The sequence below is a fragment of the Tursiops truncatus genome, chromosome 14 (assembly GCF_011762595.2).
Source record: "Tursiops truncatus isolate mTurTru1 chromosome 14, mTurTru1.mat.Y, whole genome shotgun sequence".
In the NCBI taxonomy this organism is placed as follows: Eukaryota; Metazoa; Chordata; class Mammalia; order Artiodactyla; family Delphinidae; genus Tursiops; species Tursiops truncatus.
Genome location: NC_047047.1, coordinates 63,257,704 through 63,278,355, shown reverse-complemented (window position 1 = coordinate 63,278,355; position 20,652 = coordinate 63,257,704). Strand labels below are relative to the sequence as shown.

At 34.7% G+C, this 20,652-nt stretch overlaps 1 protein-coding gene and 1 pseudogene across 9 annotated transcripts in view; one reads left to right on the top strand and one right to left on the bottom strand.

Moving 5' to 3' along the window:
• BIRC6 (baculoviral IAP repeat containing 6) overlaps positions 1-20,652 on the top strand; it is a 238,238-nt gene that overhangs the window by 66,009 nt on the left and 151,577 nt on the right. For 7 of the 9 annotated variants that reach the window (XR_004521845.2, XM_033838758.2, XM_033838754.2 and 4 more), the window contains exons 13-23: positions 234-394; positions 1,449-1,580; positions 2,058-2,189; positions 4,258-4,436; positions 5,663-5,796; positions 6,147-6,308; positions 6,399-6,530; positions 7,442-7,539; positions 8,923-9,070; positions 9,863-9,996; positions 15,009-15,155. Coding sequence is in view for 8 of the 9 variants with exons in the window: in XM_033838758.2 (XP_033694649.1) it covers positions 234-394; positions 1,449-1,580; positions 2,058-2,189; positions 4,258-4,436; positions 5,663-5,796; positions 6,147-6,308; positions 6,399-6,530; positions 7,442-7,539; positions 8,923-9,070; positions 9,863-9,996; positions 15,009-15,155 (1,559 nt within the window). In the remaining variant the exon portion in view is untranslated. The remainder of the gene's footprint in view (positions 1-233; positions 395-1,448; positions 1,581-2,057; positions 2,190-4,257; positions 4,437-5,662; positions 5,797-6,146; positions 6,309-6,398; positions 6,531-7,441; positions 7,540-8,922; positions 9,071-9,862; positions 9,997-15,008; positions 15,156-20,652) is intronic. The other 2 variants (XM_033838755.2, XM_033838757.2) reach the window with 2 other exon arrangements.
• On the bottom strand, positions 13,110-13,468 carry LOC101323507 (small ribosomal subunit protein eS26 pseudogene; annotated as a pseudogene).

The window sequence follows — 20,652 nt, the reverse complement described above, 5'->3', positions numbered from 1 at the left end:
TTTGGAATGTACAGTTCCGAAGGCAGGTAGAGATTCCTGAGGTAAGATTATTCATTGCCCTAAGTTTAATCTTTCTCAGTAGAACTGCTTATCTTCTCTCCTGATCTGATTGAGAAGCACTAAGTTTTGTTGGAGGCTGCAAATCAGAGTATGAAAGGTGATATTAGTGGTAAGATGGTTACGGCTGAAGAAAGATTTTCGCATTATTTACTATTTTCTCCCTTACTTGACAGCAACAGTTGGGATGAACACGTTTTTGAATTGGTTCTACCTAAAGCTTGTATGGTTGGACATGTGGACTTCAAATTTGTTTTGAACTCAAACATCACCAATATTCCACAGATACAAGTGACACTGCTGAAAAATAAAGCTCCAGGCTTAGGGAAAGTCAATGGTAAGAATGGATCAAATTTTACATTTGAAGATTTTATCTTGTAGTTGGTTTCTTAAAAAAACGAATTTTCAACTTGGCTGTCTAGGTTTGACGTCCCTCCTTGCCCCCCCACCCCTGTGGTATTTTCCTTCTTTACTTTTTGTGGTTCTATTTAGAAAAGTTAATCCAGAGAACATTTAAGAGCTTTTCAGTAACTCATTGTTGTTCAGACTTGCATAAACTTGAGTAATTTAATTATGGTTCTTGGGAAATGCAGTTAGTTCCTGTGTGAGTTAGTTTCACTTTTAGCATTACTAGACTTACGCATTTCTCTTCCTAAGAGGAGCCTTGATTGGGAAAAGAGCTTTGTTATGGAGTCACATATTCTTTTAAGGTTATTAGTAAAACCCAGAAGGTAATGCCAGAAATACATTCATCTTTATTTATCTTTCTTACAAGTTCCGAATTTGATGTATTGAGTTATTAAAATAGATTGTACATATTTGGCATATTGGAAACTAGATGTTATTTCTCAGTGTTTTCTTCTTAATAGGATAATTTAAAAAACTGGGGATAATTTAAGAGTAAAATGGCTACTTCACATCAGGGGTAAAAACATTGAAACCTGAAAAATTTCCTGTTTCACAAATATGTATGTATGTGTTTGTGTATATATGTGCGTTTGTATATATACGTGTGTATTTGTGTGTGTGTGTGTGTGTGTGTGTGTGTGTGTGTGTGTATTATTTTGAATCATGACAGACTCTGATGTAATTGGGATAGGACTTAGGTGTTGGTATTTTCAAAAGTCTGCAGGTGCAGTACTGTGTAGCCTAGGGTAAGAATTCTTAGTTTAGTTGCCAGCAGATTATTTCTTCAGGTGAATATCCACCATTAAAAGAGAGAAGAGTGTATGAAACAATTGAATCTAATTTTCTTCTTCTCCTAACAACCATTTTAGCATCTGTGATAAAAATCACTGCAGTTCCCAGTTTAACAGAGAATTTTAGAATTTTAGGCACATAAGTCATTGATATTAAGCAAAATTAAGTTTACTAATATTTTTATCCTCTAGAAACAGCAGTAGATAGGCAGATCACCTTTCCTTTGTCTCCAGCTCTTAACATTGAAGTGGAACAAAATGGGAAACCGTCCCTGGTTGATTTGAATGAAGAAATGCAGCACATGGATGTAGAGGAATCACAGTGTGAGTTAAATTACAGAGCTGTTGTCCATGACAGTAAAAGGAGTAGTGATCCAAATGCATCATGTTGGGCAAAGATTTCCTTATGGCTTGCAAAAACATGGTTTTAAGAACACAGTTAAAAATAACCTATAATTCTGCTTTGGCAGTATGCTTTAACTTTCAGCGCATCTCTGTGAACACAGCTGCACTAATACTTGCATTCTTGTTTTTTAATATCTTGAGATTTGAAATCATGTCATGGTTCTATAATTTTTTTTTTAATCAAGGTGAATGTAAATAATATGGGAGTGGAAAAGCAACATAATATATCAGATAATTGATTATAGTTCCTTAGCATGATAGTGAATTCTTATCTGAACACATTCAAATATGGAATTTTGTGTGGTGCTGTTACATGTAAATGGGATGGATATTTGCTTATTAAATATTACATTTTAAATTATAAGCTAACTTAAAAATGTGTATTTTTCTTTTTAGGTCTTAGATTATGTCCGTTTTTAGAAGATCATAAAGAAGACATTCTGTGTGGGCCAGTATGGCTTGCTAGTGGCCTTGATCTATCAGGGCATGCTGGGATGTTGACGTTAACAAGCCCCAAACTTGTTAAAGGTGAAGTAACATATTTTACAAAAGCAGAATAAATAATCCCACAATTGTAAAAGTAGATTAGAAAAAACTGATTTCAGAAAAGTAAGATTGTTTTTTGGGGGACTTTTCATTAGTGATTCCATCAGTTTCCTGGTAACTGAGGTAATTTCCTCTCATAAGTGATTATTGTTATGTGAAACTTCAGATCCTACTTTCTGTGTCTTGAAGGTCTCAGTGCTTTTTAAAAAAGCATAAAGAAGATGAATGTAGGATGACTTAGCATGACATACAGAATTCTTCAAATAACCAGACATCATGTTCTGGCATGTTTGCCTTTTCCATCAATTTAAAGTCCTGTGTCTTCAGAGTGTTGTATATTGTTATAATATCTTCGCTTATGGGATTTTTATAGAGGAGTTTTGAAAGTATCAGATGTAATGATCTGAGTGTCTTAAGCACAAATTATAATTAATGTATATTTTATATCTTATATCTGTAAGATATTAGATATTGCAGTAGTAGGACATTTATTTCACCTTTGTATCTCAGGGGTGAATAAAAAAAGCCAACAAATGAGACGCTTACCTTGATTGTTAAAGTAAAATTGGAGGTGGGTAAGGTGTGGAGATCCTTCCCTAAACCAAGAAAATATCTGACCACCTAAGTAACAACTATTTTAATTTGTGTACATTCCCTTCATAATGTTTGTCCCTATTCACACGCTTACCTTTAGCTGCAGACATAGTATATACACAAGTTTGAATGTACTCCCTTGACTACATCTTATTCATTCATTCATTAACTTTATGAGACTCTTTAACTTTATGATGTGTTAGGCCACATCCTGGGTTACAGTGGTGAGCAAAACTAATAACATCTCTTCTCTCATATTGCTGAGAGTATAAGTTAATTTTGTTGAATGAGAGTGTGAAACTGAAAATTTTATATGAAAATTAAAATGTCGGCTTTGACAAAATTGGGGATAAAATTACGTAACATGTATTTCAAAAGACTCAATAATGTAAAAGTGTTAATTTTCCCAGAATTTAGTAGAAATGACTCTTCTTCCCATCAAATTCCTAAAACTTTGAACTGGAGAAAATGATTGCTAAATTTTTGTGGATGAATAAAAGGATGATGTTGGCCAGAGACATTTAGAAAAAGAAGATTGAGGTGGAGGGTCTTATTAGATTCTAGAACCTAGAATAATGCAGCAGTAAGAAGAATGTTAACAGTGTGGCGCTAGCACAGTAGGCAGACAGATCAGTGGAAAACAACAAAAGTAGCTTTTGTAATTACAGAAGGATTTCATACCTGCTTAGGCAACAATCAGCTTATGGTTTGTTCATGGGTATATTAGTTTGAGGGTATTTTTGCAATAAATTTTACATATAGATTGTATAGTATGATCTCAACTTAGTTAAAACCATATAAAATTGAAGCTAGTGATAATAACAACCAATATTTATCGAGTGCTTCCTTTGTGCCATGCAGTTATAAGTGTTTCAGTTACCTTTGAGGTAGGTACTATTATTATTCTCATTTACTTTTGAAGAAACTGAACCATGGAGAGGTTAATTTGTCACATGCCTAATAAAATGGCAGAACCATTATTAAAGCCAGGTAGTGGCTCCAAAGCCTGTGCTTTTTCAACTGTAATACTATAATGCTTATGTGTATGTATGCATTCACATATGTATGTCTGTGCATGCGTGCATTAAAGGACTGGATGGATACACATATATACATCATTATCTTTGGGTGGTGCTTTAATGACAGTATTTTCTTTGTGTTTTTCTGTAGTTCACAAAATTTCTGTTATTAAAATGAATAATTTCTTTGATTGGGGTAAAACATGCGAGGTGTCAAAACTTTCTATCTTAGGCTGTTCATATAACTCCTGTGCTTTTTGTTCTTTTGCTACCAAAGGTTATTTAGCCATATTGTATGTAAACAGTATAATTCGAAAATTCTGGCCAAGTGTTATTTTTCTTTTTGTGGAGTTAATTTAACTTGCTCTGGGAAGACAAAAAACAATTTGATTTTTTGGTGATTGAATAATTTACCCCCTTCTGTACCACTCCTCTAGGTATGGCAGGAGGAAAATATCGTTCATTTTTAATCCATGTCAAGGCAGTGAATGAAAGAGGAACAGATGAGATCTGTAATGGTGGTATACGTCCGGTAGTAAGACTTCCATCCCTAAAACACCAGAGTAACAAGGGTTATTCACTTGCTTCACTCTTGGCAAAAGTTGCAGCAGGCAAGGTATGAAACAGTATCATTTTGAACTGTAACGTGCTGTTTTAAACATGATGGTTGAGATTTGACACACTGTTAGAAGTAGTATGGCCCATAATTGATTTATCAGTAGACACTTTGTTTGTTTGTATTTTTTCTCTGCAGCAAGTTAAAAAAATATAATCAAGGAGAAAATATTTGAATTAACTTTAAGCCGACTACCTAGCTTATATAAAGTACATTCAGTAGGGAATAATTGTTAGCAGGTACTTCCCTGTATAATTATTCTTAGTTCCTTGGGTGTGAGAGTTTGTTTCTCTGCCCTCTACTGATAATTCACTACTTTTTTTTGTTTGTTTGTTTGTTTTGTAAACATTTGAGAGACTGCAGGAACAGAAGTTGAGAAGTGATTTTAGAGATGTATCTTAATTTTCATGGTTCATTTTCTACAACTAGCTATATATCATGCAGTTTCCTCATACTTGTTTGATCTTGGACTTTCCTGAACTCTGGAGAGATTTTGTTTCTCTATCATCATTATTCATAAGCAACAATAGCAGTACCAGTAACACTAATCATCTTATATTTGTATAGGTCTTCCAATTTTTCAAGGACTTCTGTGTACTTTATCTGATTTAATCCTCAAAATAACTCTGAGGTAGGCAGAGCAGGTGTTATTACCTCCAGTTTTTCATGTTGAAAGTGAGTGAACCTTAGAGATTGGGGAGCTCGCATATCTTGTAGAGCTGTAGCTGGGACTTAGACTCAAGACTTTGGCTTTATAATCTTAATTCATTGGATTATTACCTTTAAACAGTGACTATGTCTTTCTTTTTTTTTTTTTTTTTTTTTTTGCGGTACGTGGGCCTCTCACCGTTGTGGCCTCTCCCGTTGCGGAGCACAGGCTCCGGACGCGTAGGCTCAGCGGCCATGGCTCACGGGCCCAGCCGCTCTGCGGCATGTGGGATCTTCCCAGACCGGGGCACGAACCCGTGTCCCCTGCATCGGCAGGCGGACTCCCAACCACTGCACCACCAGGGAAGCCCGACTATGTCTTTCTTTCTTTCCCTGTTATAATTCTGGGCTAAATTAGTCATTTACTGAATATGAGGGTGAAAGCTGTCATTTTAATTTGAGATTTATGTTTTGATAGCCATAATTCAGTTATATTCTTTTATTTATAGACTTTAATAGTAAATAATTTTTTTGTTTCATTTGTTTGTTCATTCAGTTATTTATTTTTGTATGTTTAGGAAAAATCCTCTAATGTTAAGAATGAAAATGCAAGTGGCACCCGTAAATCCGAAAACCTCCGGGGCTGTGACTTACTTCAGGAAGTCTCAGTCACCATCCGAAGATTTAAGAAAACTTCAATTTCTAAGGAAAGGTAACCTCATTTTCTTGTACTATTCTTAAAGTAATAGGAGTACAAAGGAAGAATTCCAATAAATATACCAAAATACACAAAATTTTTAAATCCTGACTTTTACTTGAAAATTTTTATTTGCTTTTCATTTCTCTTAAGAACTTATCTCAGTGATGGTATATATTGTCTTTCCACTTCATTGGTTCATCCCTGGTGTCTTTATAGTGTTTGGGAATTTTCAAAAGTTCTTTTTTTAAATTGTGATAGTAATGATTTCAAATGAAACATTATCTGTCCAACCAGGTTGAAATAGCTTTAGTTTTAACTTTTCTATTTTGGTTGTTAATGTGTTTATATATTCTTTTTTGTAGAGTGCAACGATGTGCCATGTTACAGTTTTCAGAATTTCATGAGAAACTTCTTAACACTTTGTGTAGAAAAGCAGATGATGGCCAAATCACAGAACATGCCCAGAGCCTTGTGTTAGATATTCTTTGTTGGTTAGCTGGAGTACATTCAAATGGACCTGGAAGGTTAATAAGATTTTATTTACCACGGATTGCCCTTTGGATGTTATGATTGGAAGTTCAAGATGAGCCTAAACATCTGCTATTGTTTTGCAGCTCAAAGGAAGGAAATGAGAGCCTGCTTTCAAAAACACGAAAATGTCTTTTAGACATTGTACATGTTTGCTTCTTTGAGGCAGGACGCAGCATAGCCCATAAGTGTGCACGATTTCTAGCCTTGTGTATCAGGTTGGTTTTTTTTCTTTGTTTTTGCTGTACGCGGGCCTCTCACTGTTGTGGCCTCTCCCGTTGCGGAGCACAGGCTCCAGACACGCAGGCTCAGTGGTCATGGCTCACGGGCCCAGCCGCTCCGCGGCATGTGGGATCTTCCCGGACTGGGGCACGAACCCATGTCCCCTGCATCGGCAGGCGGACTCTCAACCACTGCGCCACCAGGGAAGCCCCTGTTTTTTTTTTTAATTTGAAAATATACGTTGCAGGTGCACCTGCAGTTTGGCAGGGGATACCTTGTCTATAGTGTTATTTGGTCCCTGTTGAATATATGTATAACTTAAGAGGATTTTCAAAAGTTGATGAGGATTATTGAGATTCTAAGAAAAAATTTGGGTTTTTTTTGGGCAAAATGTCATGTTAAATAAATCTAGTAATAAAAGAATTCTACTAGGCTTCTTTGCCTATTAGGAAGACTTCGGGGAGTTTGGTAAGGGGATCCCTTCCCCACTTGCACTCCTACTGTCCCTGATTGTCTTTGGATTGTTCACCTGAGGCCTTGTTCCCAGTTACATAATAATTTTACCAGACTTATTTGTAGTGTTATGCAGATCATTTTCTCTAAACCCTGAAACTATCTAGGAAGTGTTTAAAAGCTAATAGTCTATATTGACTATACCTGCTTGTTAGCCCTTTTTGGTAAAGAAAAAAAAAAAAAGAGTGGTTTAATGTGTAAGAAAACAGTTACAAAGACCCTTAGTATAATCAATCCCTACTATCTTTCTGCATGTCTATAGGGCTTTAAGGCAGATTTTCTTCCAATTTGTATGAACACATTTTAAATATTTTAAAAGTACTACACCATGTTTAGAGTTGGATTTAAACCTTGAGTAATGTATTTAAATTTTTTCTTTTAAAATTGTTTTCAGTAATGGCAAATGTGACCCATGTCAACCAGGATTTGGATCTGTTCTGTTGAAGGCCTTACTTGATAATATGTCGTTCTTACCTGCAGCAGCAACTGGTGGTATGTGAAATTAGTTCAATCACAAATAGCTGTAGCCTTAGGAAATATCTCACAGTATGCTTGGGGCTGTGTAGTAACTTTCTTTTTTTTCTCAATTAGTTTTCTTTTTTTCTGTAGCTTATCTGTTTTTTAAGGGGTTTTAAATTGTGATTGGGTAGGCAGATACTCTCTGTTCGATAATATTTTTAGGAAAAAGTTAATGGGAGATTTATGTAAATAACCAGGTCATCTCAATTCATACATTTTCTGTACTTCATTAAAATAATTGAGTTGCTTGGTTGTTCACAAACTAAAATGTCAGTAAGTGCCAGAGAGATGACATAAATAAGAAGAATGGTTCATAAACATATTGTGTGAGAATGGTAGGGTCTGTGGCAAACTCTGATTCCCTAAAAGGAGCCAGTGGGTTGTTTTTTCTTTTTACAGCACCTAAAGACTGTGGAAATGCCATTCAAAAATGAATGTAGTTATCAGGTAGGAATTTACTATGAAGGGCTACAGATTTGTCCTTTACCTAGTGTTAGTTTTTTGTGGGCATTTCTCACAGTCTTTTATTTTATAAATAACCATTCAACAAGTTATCTCAATGAGATAAACATATTCCACAAGGATTTGATCTTGGTGGTATACCAGAAAAAAAGTTTGCTCAAAGTTAGGATAAATGGTTATTTTATCAATACCTTAATTTAGACAAAATGTCTGTTTATATTTACCTTGAACATATATTGACTAAGACTATGAACTGTTTGTTTTATAGAGTAGAATGTTTTGGACTTGGTTGCTCACTTTAATAGTCTCTGGTGTTTAAAACAGTTTCTTGAGGATAGTGTTAGTGGTAGGGTGCTTAAATTATGGGATGTATTTAGTTAGATATCTCAAGTTAGAGTCTTAAAATACATCATCATGGTCACCTTTTACTATCACCTTTGGTCTGTATCTAACTGGCAGTATGGAATAACTATACTTCATTCACTTGCTAAAGTATATTATTTGTAGCTCACTGCCATCAACTGGTTCTGAAATTTTTAGTACAGAGAAATAGTGTTTTAGGAAAGATGGCTTGAAGGACCTGACATCTCCGCTTTTCTAGCTATTATAAAATGTCCTTCAGAGTCATCTCACGTTACTGAAAACCTAAACGACTAAGTTGATCCTATACACTTCTCAAAAAATATGATTGCAGTTCTTTGTCAGTGTCCTCTTAGAGTCCTCCAAGGAGTTAGTCCTTCTTTGTAATTTGCCCTTACAGATTTTATTTCCAGAAAATCCTTCTAGGAAAAGGGGACATACTGATAAATATGAAATCTGAAGTTCTCTTTGTTAGAGAAAAATGAGGAAAAGAAACAGTGATTTAAACAAATGATTTGTTGTTGTTGTTTTCAGGTTCGGTCTACTGGTATTTTGTCTTACTGAATTATGTTAAAGATGAAGATTTGGCTGGGTGCAGTACCGCGTGTGCATCTCTGCTTACTGCTGTGTCCAGACAGTTACAGGACAGGCTAACACCAATGGAGGCTTTGCTTCAGACAAGGTATTTTAATCTATGAAATGACTAATCATGGGCCTTTTGGATATGATACCACCTTTGCACATAATTGTTATTATATATATTTGCTTAAGTTTTTCTTCCCTTTATTTTCTCTGAAAATAATTCCCTTTAACAACTTTGGAAGTCCTGGAGATGGTTATTCAGAGGGCTAATTATATTAAAATACTTAAAAGTGGTGTATCTTGCTAATGGTAGAAGCACTTAAGGTAATTTGTTTCTTTGTTGTTAAAACTTTGTAAGCAAAATTATGTAAATCACTTATTGCCGTTAACTAGTATTCTTTATCTGCTGTTTGATTTTCTAAAACTTAAACATAATGAACTAAGAAATAGCTAAAGGTTAGATTTGAGTTCTTGCCTAATCTTCATTATTTGAAGTATCTTATTTAAAGCAAGGATTTTTGTAATCTTTATAGATTAGAAATCTTGATTTCAATGAGATGTTACTCAAAGCCTTTGTACCTTCTGCTGAGTCAATGTAATGATTGAGGCAAGGGAGGGGTGCTTGATAGCTCTTTCTTGATTCAGACTGCAGATGAAGGTTGTCTTGGTTCATTAGTTATCAGCTTAATTGAAATCACATTTATTGAGTCTCTGGACTGTATCTTTTGGAGTATAGGTTTTCAGGGAACACAGTTGAGATTCAGTGAATTTAAGGAGTTAATAGTGTCGCCTTCTGCCCTGTGTAAAAACTGCTTTGAAAACTAAGTAAATAGATAATTTGTTAATTAGATGGCTGACAGGAAAATTGTTAGGACATTATTTTATTTTTCAGATATGGATTATATAGTTCACCATTCGATCCAGTCCTCTTTGATTTGGAGATGAGTGGCTCTTCTTGTAAAAATGTATACAACAGCAGCATTGGTGTCCAGTCAGATGAAATTGATTTATCAGATGTCCTTTCAGGTAGTAAAGTCTTTTATTAAAGGAATTTCTGAATTTTATATCTTGGGTTTAAGTTACCATTGATTTTTTAATAGATTGTAGTCACTACATTCTATCTTTGAGAACTAAAAGTTTTTAGAACTTAACTTTAGTATCCGTGAGTCATTAAACTATTTGCCTTTGTTTCTTAACTCCCCCCTCAAAAAATATTGAAGTTATTTTTGAAAGGGTTGCAAATTTGGTTTTTGTGTGTGTGTGTGTTTCATTGCATGTCAGTATGACGTTAATGCTAATAAGAGATTAAAATTTGGTTATTTGTTGTAGTCCTTTCAGTTTTATGTGGTGTGCCTTTGTTGTTCATAAACTCAAAGAACATGTTATTTCATATTACAAAATATGAAAATAAAATTAATTTATACTTATTTTAATAAGCAAAGATGCAGAAAGAAAAAATAATTTTCTGCATCTTCTGTCACACTCTCCTGAGGTGAACTTGGTACACCATGTTACATGTATTCTTGTATGCATTTCTAAAGAATATGTTTTTAGGATTGAATGTATAACACTATTTGTATAATCTTTTCAGGTGCTGGAATTTGGTGTTTTTCTAGTTTTGTCAGATAGAGCAATGATCGCTTTGTTTTTTGTTTTCTTCCATCTTACCGAACTTACTGCAGGTGTTGCTAGTAAACCAAAATGTTAAAAAATTTATTTGTAAATATACTATGATAATTACCACATTAATTATAAGTAAATTTTGGGAGTTAGTCTCAGGTTTGTAAATTATGAGTTGTGAAAAAAGCAAAAGAGAAAAATCAAATATAGAAATATAAATAAAACATAAAATGTCTCAACTCTAACCTCTTCATCCTTTTAGATTACCATTGTTAACAGAATGCTTAGCTATTTAGACTTATTTGCTACATGTGTTTATGAGCATTTTTAATGAAAGAGGTCATACCTTACTTCTGGTCTGTTACTTGCTTTTTAATGACTTATTCTGCCTTAGATACTGGTGTTATCTCCTCTGTTTGATGACTTAGGCTCCTGACTACCTTACTGCCAGTGTGTCTCTATCTAAGTGACTTGTCAAATTATGAATAGAACTCAAAGGAGGGGTTAGAATTAGACCTGTAGATGCCTTCTGAACTCCTTAGGATAGAATGAAATTCCTTATAGAGAGAACGTAAGGAGAGGACCGTAACGCTCAGGCCAAGCCTGGGGGTTAAATAAGCAAGAGCAGCCATGCTCTATATTATAGAGTATCATAGTCCCAGAAGAAGGGACTTAGAAGTCGTGATATATGTCTCCATATGAACGTCTCTTCATTTTATTTCTCACCATCCAGCATTCCTTTTTTCAGTTAATGGCATCCATGGCACAAAACAGAAATCTGAATGTTATCCTCTCTTTCTCATCCTCCACAATGAGGCTGTCGTTAGATTCTATTTTTCCACCAACATATATTTCAAATCTGCCCATTCTCTTACTTCCCACGATCGCAGTATTACGATCTAAGCCACAGTCGTTTTGAACCTGGACTACAGTAATAGCTTTCTAACTGGTCATTCTGCATCTGTTCTTGGCTCACTTCTATACATTCTCCACAATGCAATGAATGCAATCATTTTTGAATGCAAACCTGATCTGATCATTCTCTGTCTCTTCTTAAAATACTTTTCATTTCTTTCCATAATTGTGCAGTCCAGAGTCTCTAATATAGCATAGAACATCTTGTGTGATCTGCCCTGTTAGTTTTCTTTCTGTGGCCCAGTGATTCTCAAAGTGTGGTCCATAGGTCCCCTCAGGGTTCCTGAGATCCTTTTAGGGAGTCCACGGGTTAAATGTTTTCATGATAAAACAATGTTACTTGCCTTTTCTCATTGCATTGACATTCATACTGATTGTGCAAAAGCCTGATGCTCTTCCCCATGCACTTAGAGTAAGAAGTATGGCAGTTTCACTTAGAAATACCTTTGATGAAACAGTAAAAATTGTTAATTTTATTAAATTTTGAACTCACGAGTATGCATCTTTTAAGTATTCTGTGATGAAATGGGAAGTGTGCATGAAACACTTCTGCTGCATGCTGAAGAACCATGGTTGTTTCAAGGAAGTGCACTTGTGCAGTTGTTAGAGTTATAAGCTGAACTAGTTGCTTATTTCATGGTGTATACCATTTTTATTTGCAAGAATGACTGATAAAATACGTTTATTCAGATTTGATTATTTGGCAGGTATTTTCTCAAAAATGAATAAAAAATGCCTGTCAGTATTCATCCAGTTGATAGTATTTGTTGCCAATATTAGAAGCAGACTTTCAAGCAGAAATTAGAATTTTGGAAAACTTGTTTCCTCTGAAATGAGCTTTAATGACTTTTCTGATGGCCTACGATGATATTAGTGAATGTCATTTTCTGATATTATATGATGAAATGTGTTAACATTTGGAAGATCTGTATATAGCAGTGGACCAGTATTTTCCCTATGATTGATGCATGGTGATTCAACATCAAGCATGGGTTTGAGAAGTTCTTTTTTTTTTTTTTTTTTGCGGTATGCGGGCCTCTCACTGTTGTGCCCTCTCCCGTTGCGGAGCACAGGCTCCGGACGCGCAGGCTCAGCGGCCATGGCTCACGGGCCTAGCTGCTCCGCGGCATGTGGGATCTTCCTGGACCGGCGCACGAACCCGCGTCCCCTGCATCGGCAGGCGGACTCTCAACCACTGCGCCACCAGGGAAGCCCAGAGAAGTTCTTTTTTTAAGATTTTTTAAGATAGAGTTTGAGAAGTTCTTTTTTTAAGATTTCAGATACCGTATTGCAACTAATCCTAAACCACCACTTTCCAAGTTTTTGAATATTTAATACTTTATTAAAATATTCCGTTCTTTTCCAATCACATATTTGTATTGGGTCGGCGTTTCTTCATGTATTTCTGCCAGAGCATCCTATTGTAATACATTGAATGCAGAGGCAGATAGACAAATCCAACTACCTTCTGATAAGCCAAATTTTAAAGAGATTTGCAAGAATATAAAACATCACCAGTCTTCTCATTATTTTTGTTTTTTTTTTTAAAGTATAATTTCCATTTTATTGTCTTTCCAGGGGGCAGTATTTCTTTAGTCTTTAAGAACTTAGCTTCTTACATGGGCTTTGGTGGAGGTCATGGGGCAGCACCAGCAGGTCTAAATCCAGGTGGAGGTGTTCGGTCCTTCCCGGCTTCCCGAGAACGATTCCTGACTGCCTTGCTGTGAATGGCACAACTCACGCAGTAATGCAGTTTCACATACAGCTTGGGAAGCACATAGGCATCGAAAACACTCGCTTTGGAAATGTCCTGGATGGCTGTGGCCTCTACGATGTTCCGAATGACGAGCTTCTTAATGGCCTTATCCTCAGGCACGCGTTGGGCACAGTTGGTGCAGCGAATAGGCTGCATGTGGCTGCGGCCCTTCTTGGCACGACCATTATTCCTTGTTTTCTTGGTCATAACAGTCATTTTTCATCAAAAGATGCTATTTAGTTTTATACCTAATGAGTTTATTACTGTTATACTAATTAATGTTTAAAATATTCTCATCTTAAAATTTCTACCTTGATAAATATTTCTGTATAGACACACACACACACACACACACACACACACACACACACACAGAGCCAACATAAATGAAAACTCAATTTTCAAGTTCTTTTAATTATTTTAAAGATGTGTAGAGGGGTTTTAGGGTTGAGAAATGTTCCTCTAGGCACATTTTTCTTTCAGTTTCGCTAATGTGTCATGTTCCTTCCTACTGAAGGGATTTCACTCATGTCATTTCTTCTGCCTGGATTCCCGTCCCAGTGAAATAAAGACATAAAAATCTTTTATTCTTCCCATATGTCTCATCACCTCATCATGGAAGTATTTTATTACCCCTGGCATAGATTGATTTCCCCTTGATTTATTTATCCTTTGAACTTAAGTAAAGCATAGGAATTTTTTTTTGGTTCAGTTGTATAATTAATTAATACCTGGTAACCTTGAACAGAATATGCATTTCATGACAACTAGGGCCTGTCCCTTTTCTTGTATCTCCCATGTCTTCTATTGAATAAGTGCTCAATAAATATTTTTTTAACACACGTGTCAGGTCCTATGCTGGGTGCCAATGGGACGTTGGAGAACAAGGTTTTGACAGTTTAGTCTTGCGTTTAATTTATTCCTTCAGATGTTTGATGATATTTTTCATATCTCTCCATTCTTTCCATCTTCTCTTTCTGTTTTACTTTGTGTGTTAAAGAATTCTGTTTAAAAGTAGTGCTCTGATTAGAACATTTGAAAAGTACTAAAAATAACCCTTCCCTCTTCCTCCCCTTGTACGATATACACCACTCTTAATTCTTTTGTGTTCTTCTGTCCAGTCCTCTTACTGTGGTTTTATGATTTGCATAGTTGTGACCATTTGATTTTTCTTTCTTACTACTACATGTGCCAACTTAAACTTTTTATGATTATAAGGTAGCATATCTCATTCTAGAATATTGATATTATATTCAAAATATAAAATTTATAGATAAACCTTGCTAATATTTTAGAATTTTTTTTAGTTTTTAATAAGTGTCATTTGTACTGTTGACATCATAGAATGTATTCTGGTATTTTGCATACTTAAACAGATTGAGTAATAGCTAATCTAAGTAGCTGGTTATTTTTTCCCCTCATTTAAAATCTATTTTATTTATTTATTAATTGTTTTTCTTTTGTCTTCTATTCCTCATTTAAAATCTAAATCACTTGTTATAGTTTCTTGTTAATGTGAATGGCCACTAGGTTGCTTCTCTGCAACTCTGCTTTTGTAGTAAGGAGACTAGTATCTGTGTGTTTTCTTAATACCATGTCCATTGTTGAAGCCCTGTGTAAACCCTGTGTTTATGCATTTATACATCTTTCTATTTAAAATCGAAGTAGTAGCTATAATTCTCAATATGACTATTGCCTTTTTAAGGTTAATTCACGTTTTATAAAACTTGTCTCTTTTTTGTATTAGGAAATGGAAAGGTCAGTAGTTGCACAGCTGCTGAAGGTAGTTTCACATCTCTCACTGGACTTCTAGAAGTTGAACCTCTGCACTTTACTTGTGTGTCAACTAGTGATGGAACCAGAATAGAAAGGGATGATGCAAGTACGTTTACTGGTATATACCTTCTCTTATTATATACATTCTTTTATTACATATTTTATGTTGTAATAAAGTGATATATCAGTATTTACATATCAGTTTATAGTATATGTAAATTCCTTTGCTGTCATGTTTAGTAGAAACTTATTGGTAGGAGGCACATTTTGGGGAAAAATCATAAGTGGTTTCATATTCTTTTCTAAGTCTATTCATGGGTTTTTTCCTACCCTCTAGAACCCTATGTTAAATCTTTTTGTTTTATGTATGTGCATTTTTAGAAACATTTTAATTTGGAAAATATCAAACATAACGAAAGTAGAGGGACGAGTACAATAGACTATATTTTCATTACCCACCTTCAGCAATCAGTCTTGATGGTCAGTTTGGCATCATGATGTAATTAGGTATATTTGGTAATGTCTTTGAGAAGGTTGAGATGAGTGAAGATGAAATACTGTTTTTTCAGCTAGTTTAAAACAACTTTGGATATATGAACCAGTATTTGTGTGTGTTGAATATATGGTGTTGTTGATGTTTTAAATGAATAATCAGTGAGAAGAACTTCTGTTTATTCTGTATATCTTACTTTCTGTGTTTTTTCTTCACATTGTAGGATCAGTGTTTATTTACAGTTAGTTCTATCTGGGCACAAATAATTGAAGTTTTTATAATTAAAAATATTGGTATATGGTTTTACATTTATATTACAGTCCCAGAAGTGTTTTTGAATATTGTCTTGAATGAATTCTGCTGTTGATGGTTTTTTGTAAGTAGGTGTCTTTTTGTTTCTTCAACTGTCTAACAGAAAGTAAAAATAGTTTGCTTGAGAAGTCATGAAAAATTTAATCTTGCACTTGGGTCCAGAATGGCAAAGTGTTTTAAAGGGAAATTAACAGTCCTTTGAGTGCCTTTTTATTCAGAATCATCTTGTATCTTCCAATTGTAGAAGTAACCACTAAGTGAAATTCATGGCTTATGTAGCTGAGAGTTTTAATTTAAAAATAAAATTTTATATTTCATATGGAGATGCCAGAAGGGTCAAAATTCATTTGTGTTTGTTTTCTTGGACTATTGCAGTCATTTTGTAGAAACTTATATATTTACAGTGGTATGGAAACATGCGATAACAAGAAATTAAACTTCCAGAAAACTCTTTGGTTCTAAATCAGACTTTTTTTTTGGAACTGTCATGAAATTAATTTTTTATTTTAAGAAAATTAATGTGTTTGAATAAGTAATACTTTCAGAAGTTATAAAATTTAAAACATAAAAGATCTGGTTTGAAAAAGAAAAGTATTTCCTCACGTTCCTACCCATTTCTACTCCTGTAAAACGTACAGTAGGACCCGTTTCTTGTCTTTCCAAAGGTAGTCTATGCTTTTATAAGCGTTCACCTCTGTATTCCACCCAGATTGAAACCACCACCAGCAGAGGGATACTTACTAAATGTTAGGGCAGAGTCCTGACTAGTGATCATAAGGTGCTAGAAGATGACTGTAGTCTCTCAGCTTCCTGTCTCCTTTTCTTTTGAAACATGTTAATTGTGAAATATAATGCGCATACAGAAAGGTGCAGAAAACAATTGTATAGTGAAGCAATTTATCACAACATAAACTGCCCATGTGACCACCAAGTCAAGAAATAACATTTCCAGTACTCTAAAAAAGATTTCTTCGTGCCCCCTTTCCATTTATTTTTCCCTCACTCTCTCCAAAAGGTAAACATTGTCCTAACTTTTAGAGTAATCATTTCTTGGTTTTTGTTTGTTTCTTTGTATAACCTCTTAGCTACGTGTTCCTAAACACTGATTGAGTAGGGTGTGTATAGTATAGAATTGCATTTATGTATTTGTTGGTCAGCCTTCTGTTCCATGTTATCGTTGTTAAATTCACCTATATCATTGCATATATAGATAGTTGGTTCATTTTCATTGCTGTTTACGATTCTACTCTCTGAATAAAACAAAATTTATGTACCCACTATTGATTTGTGTACTCTTGAGTGACATTTAGGTTGTTATATTGTAGTGCTGTTAGTACTAGTGGATACACTATTCTCTTAGCTATGACTGTAGAAGTTGATTTGCTGCTTTATAGGGTTTTCATATATTCAACTTTAGTAAGTAACGTTAAAAAATGCACTCCTTAATTTACAAGCATGTTAAGATTTTCTAGTTATCATCTTATTCATTTCTATTTAAAATGCTGTGGGGTCAAAAGAAATACTTTGTCAGTCTGCAAAATTTATTGGGAATTGCAGAGGATCAGCAATAATGCTTGACAATAATGTTTACTCTGCACTTGGTGAAGTGTGCTCTGTATATCCACTTGGATGAATTGTGGTCTTCAAATTCTCTGTCTTTGATTATTTCATCTTTTTTTTTTGTTTGTTTTTGTTTTTAGTTAATAAGATCAGCATGTTAAATTCCTTTCATTATACCTGTGGATTTGTCTATTTTAGTTTCAACAATTTTTATTTTATACATTTTGAAGCTACCATATAAATTTAGAATGGTTGTATCTTTCTTGTGAATTGAATCTTTTATCGTTAGGTATTATCTCTCTCTCTCTAAGACTGATTTTCCTAAATTACTTTGTTTGATATTTCTCTACCAGTTATCAGCTTTCTTTTAGTTACTATTTGCATGGTATATATTTTTCCTGCTTTTTACTTTCAGCTTTTCAGTGTCTCCTTTCATTTTAGTCATGTCTTTTATAAGCAGAATGTAGTTGCTTTTTTCCTCCCCTTCTTTCAATTGGAGTATTTAGTTTATTTACATTTAATATACTTAGTAATATATTTGGATTCAAATCTACCATGTTTTTCATATATTCTATTAGATTTCTCATCTTGCCTGTTAGATGTTTCTTTTTCTCCTTTGTTTCCATTTTATTGGTGATTGTATTTTTATTGAGCTATTTTTCTACTTTTTATTATAATATTTTTAGCAATCATCCCAGAGAGCATAATATACACATACCCTTGACATCCAGAAATCCAGTTGCTTTTCTTTTTACCATACAGTGCTAATATATTGAACATTATCTATCACCTTTCTAATTTATATGGCAATGTGGCTTTGTACCTTAATTTTATATGTTTTTTAATTCCATGGTTATTATTATAGTTTTTATATTCAGTATTCATTTGGATTTATTTCATAACTCCATTTTCATTTCTCTGTTTCTTTGCTTTTGAGCTTTTCTGTGGTTTGATTTTTCTTTATGTCTGAAAACTCTGTAAGATCACTTTTTTTGTTCTTGTCTACTGATGATGAATTAACTTAGTTTTCTATAGGAAAATTTCAAATATTTCTTGAAAAATTAGATAAATGACAGCCATTATCCATACACAGTATCTATTTATTTATTTTTTTTATTATTTTTTTATTTTTATTTTTTTTTGGCAGTACGCGGGCCTGTCACTGTTGTGGCCTCTCTCGTTGCGGAGCACAGGCTCCGGACGCGCAGGCTCAGTGGCCATGGCTCACGGGCCCAGCCGCTCTGCGGCATGTGGGATCTTCCTGGACTGGGGCACGAACCCGTGTCCCCTGCATCGGCAGGCGGACTCTCAACCACCGCGCCACCAGGGAAGCCCCGCATACATAGTATCTTAAACAATGCAGATGTCCTCTTTAATAACTGATTCCATTTTTATTATAATTATCTAAGTTAACTATGGTTTATTATGATGCACTTTATCATAATCTAATAAATATGTATAATCAATGTCATAGTATCATCTAATTTTCAGTACTTAATTAAATTTTTCTGAACATCATAATAATAACTTTCTACATTTGGCTTGTTTGGATCAAGATATGTCATCTTCATTCTTTTTTTTAAAATAAATTTATTTTATTTATTTTATTTTTGGCTGCGTTGGGTCTTCATTGCTGTGCACGGGCCTTCTCTAGTTGCGGCAAGCGGGGGCTACTCTTTGTTGTGGTGTGCGGGCTTCTTATTGCGGTGGCTTCTCTTGTTGTGGAGCATGGGCTCTAGGCACGCGGGCTTCAGTAGTTGTGGCACGTGGGCTCAGTAATTGTGGTTCGTGGGGTCTAGAGCGCAGGCTCAGTAGTTGTGGCGCATGGGCTTAGTTGCCCCGCAGCATGTGGGATCTTTCTGGACCAGGGCTTGAACCCATGTCCCCTGCATTGGCAGGTGGATTCTTAACCACTGCGCCACCAGGGAAGCCCCCATCTTCATTCTTGAAGAGTATTTCACATGTTATAGAATTGTAAGCCAGCTATTATTTCTTCTAGTTATTTAAAGGTAATCTTTCATTTTACTTTACACTGTTTTTGTTAGACATCACTTGTCAGTCTTATTATTCCTTTTTTAATGTCATTGTCAGTTTTCAAGGTGTTTTTGAGATTCATACTCTTCCCCCGCCCTCCTTGATTTCTCCCCTTCACCTCCTTTCTCTCTGTTTTCAGCATTTTTCTATGATTTCCTACATGTGGTTTCAGTTGTAATTATCCTGGTTGGGATTCACAGAGCTTCTTGAATGCTTACTTCGTATCTTCCATCAGCTTTAGAAAGATCTCAGCCATTAACTGTTGAAACACTGCTTCTGCCCTGTTTTTTATCTTCTTTCTTTTTGCATCTCCAATTTCATGTATGTTATACTTCATCACTATAACTGACATAATTTCAACTTTTAAATCTCTTCTTTTACTATGGGTATTTTCTTCTAATTCATCTTAGTTTACTCTTTCTCTCTTCTGATGTGTAATCATTTGTGGGGGAAAAGCTATCTTTCCTTCACTCTACTGCAATGTCACCTCTCTTCAGAATTATGTGTTTGCTATCTGTGTGGGTCATTTCTGTTCCTTTGGTCAGTTTATCTAGCCTTATGCCAGTACCTCATTGTCTTAATTACTGTAACTTTATGTTAAGTCTTAAGATCTGCTAGTACAAATCTACCAACTTTTTTTCTTTTTTGGTAGATTTAGAAAATTTATATATGAAGTTTTCATAGTGTTGTGCAGTCATTACCACTAATTCCAGAGCGTTTTAATCACTCCAGAAAGAAACCCTGTAACCATTAACAGTCACTCCCAATTCCCCTCTCCCCCATCTTCTAGCAATCACTAATCTGTTTTGAGTCTATGGATTTGCCTACCCTGGACATTTCCCATAAATGTGGAATCATATAGTATATGACCTTTTTGTCTGGGTTCTTCCACTTGGTTTAATATTTTCAAGGTTTGTCCATTTAGCATGTCTAAGTACATCATTTTTGTAGCTGAATAATATTCCATTTTATATTTACCACTTAAAAATTTTTTTGGATATACCACATTTCGTTTATCTACTCAGCAGTTAATGGACATTTGGGTTGTTTCCTCTTTTTGGCTATTAAGAAAAATACTGCTGTGAACATTTTTGTGTTAAGTGTTCATTGTGATGTATGTTTTCAGTTCTCTTGAGTGTATACCTAGGAGTGTAATCCACCAACATTCTTTTTCTTAAAGGTGCTCTTTCATAAAGATTCTGGGTCTTTTGTATTT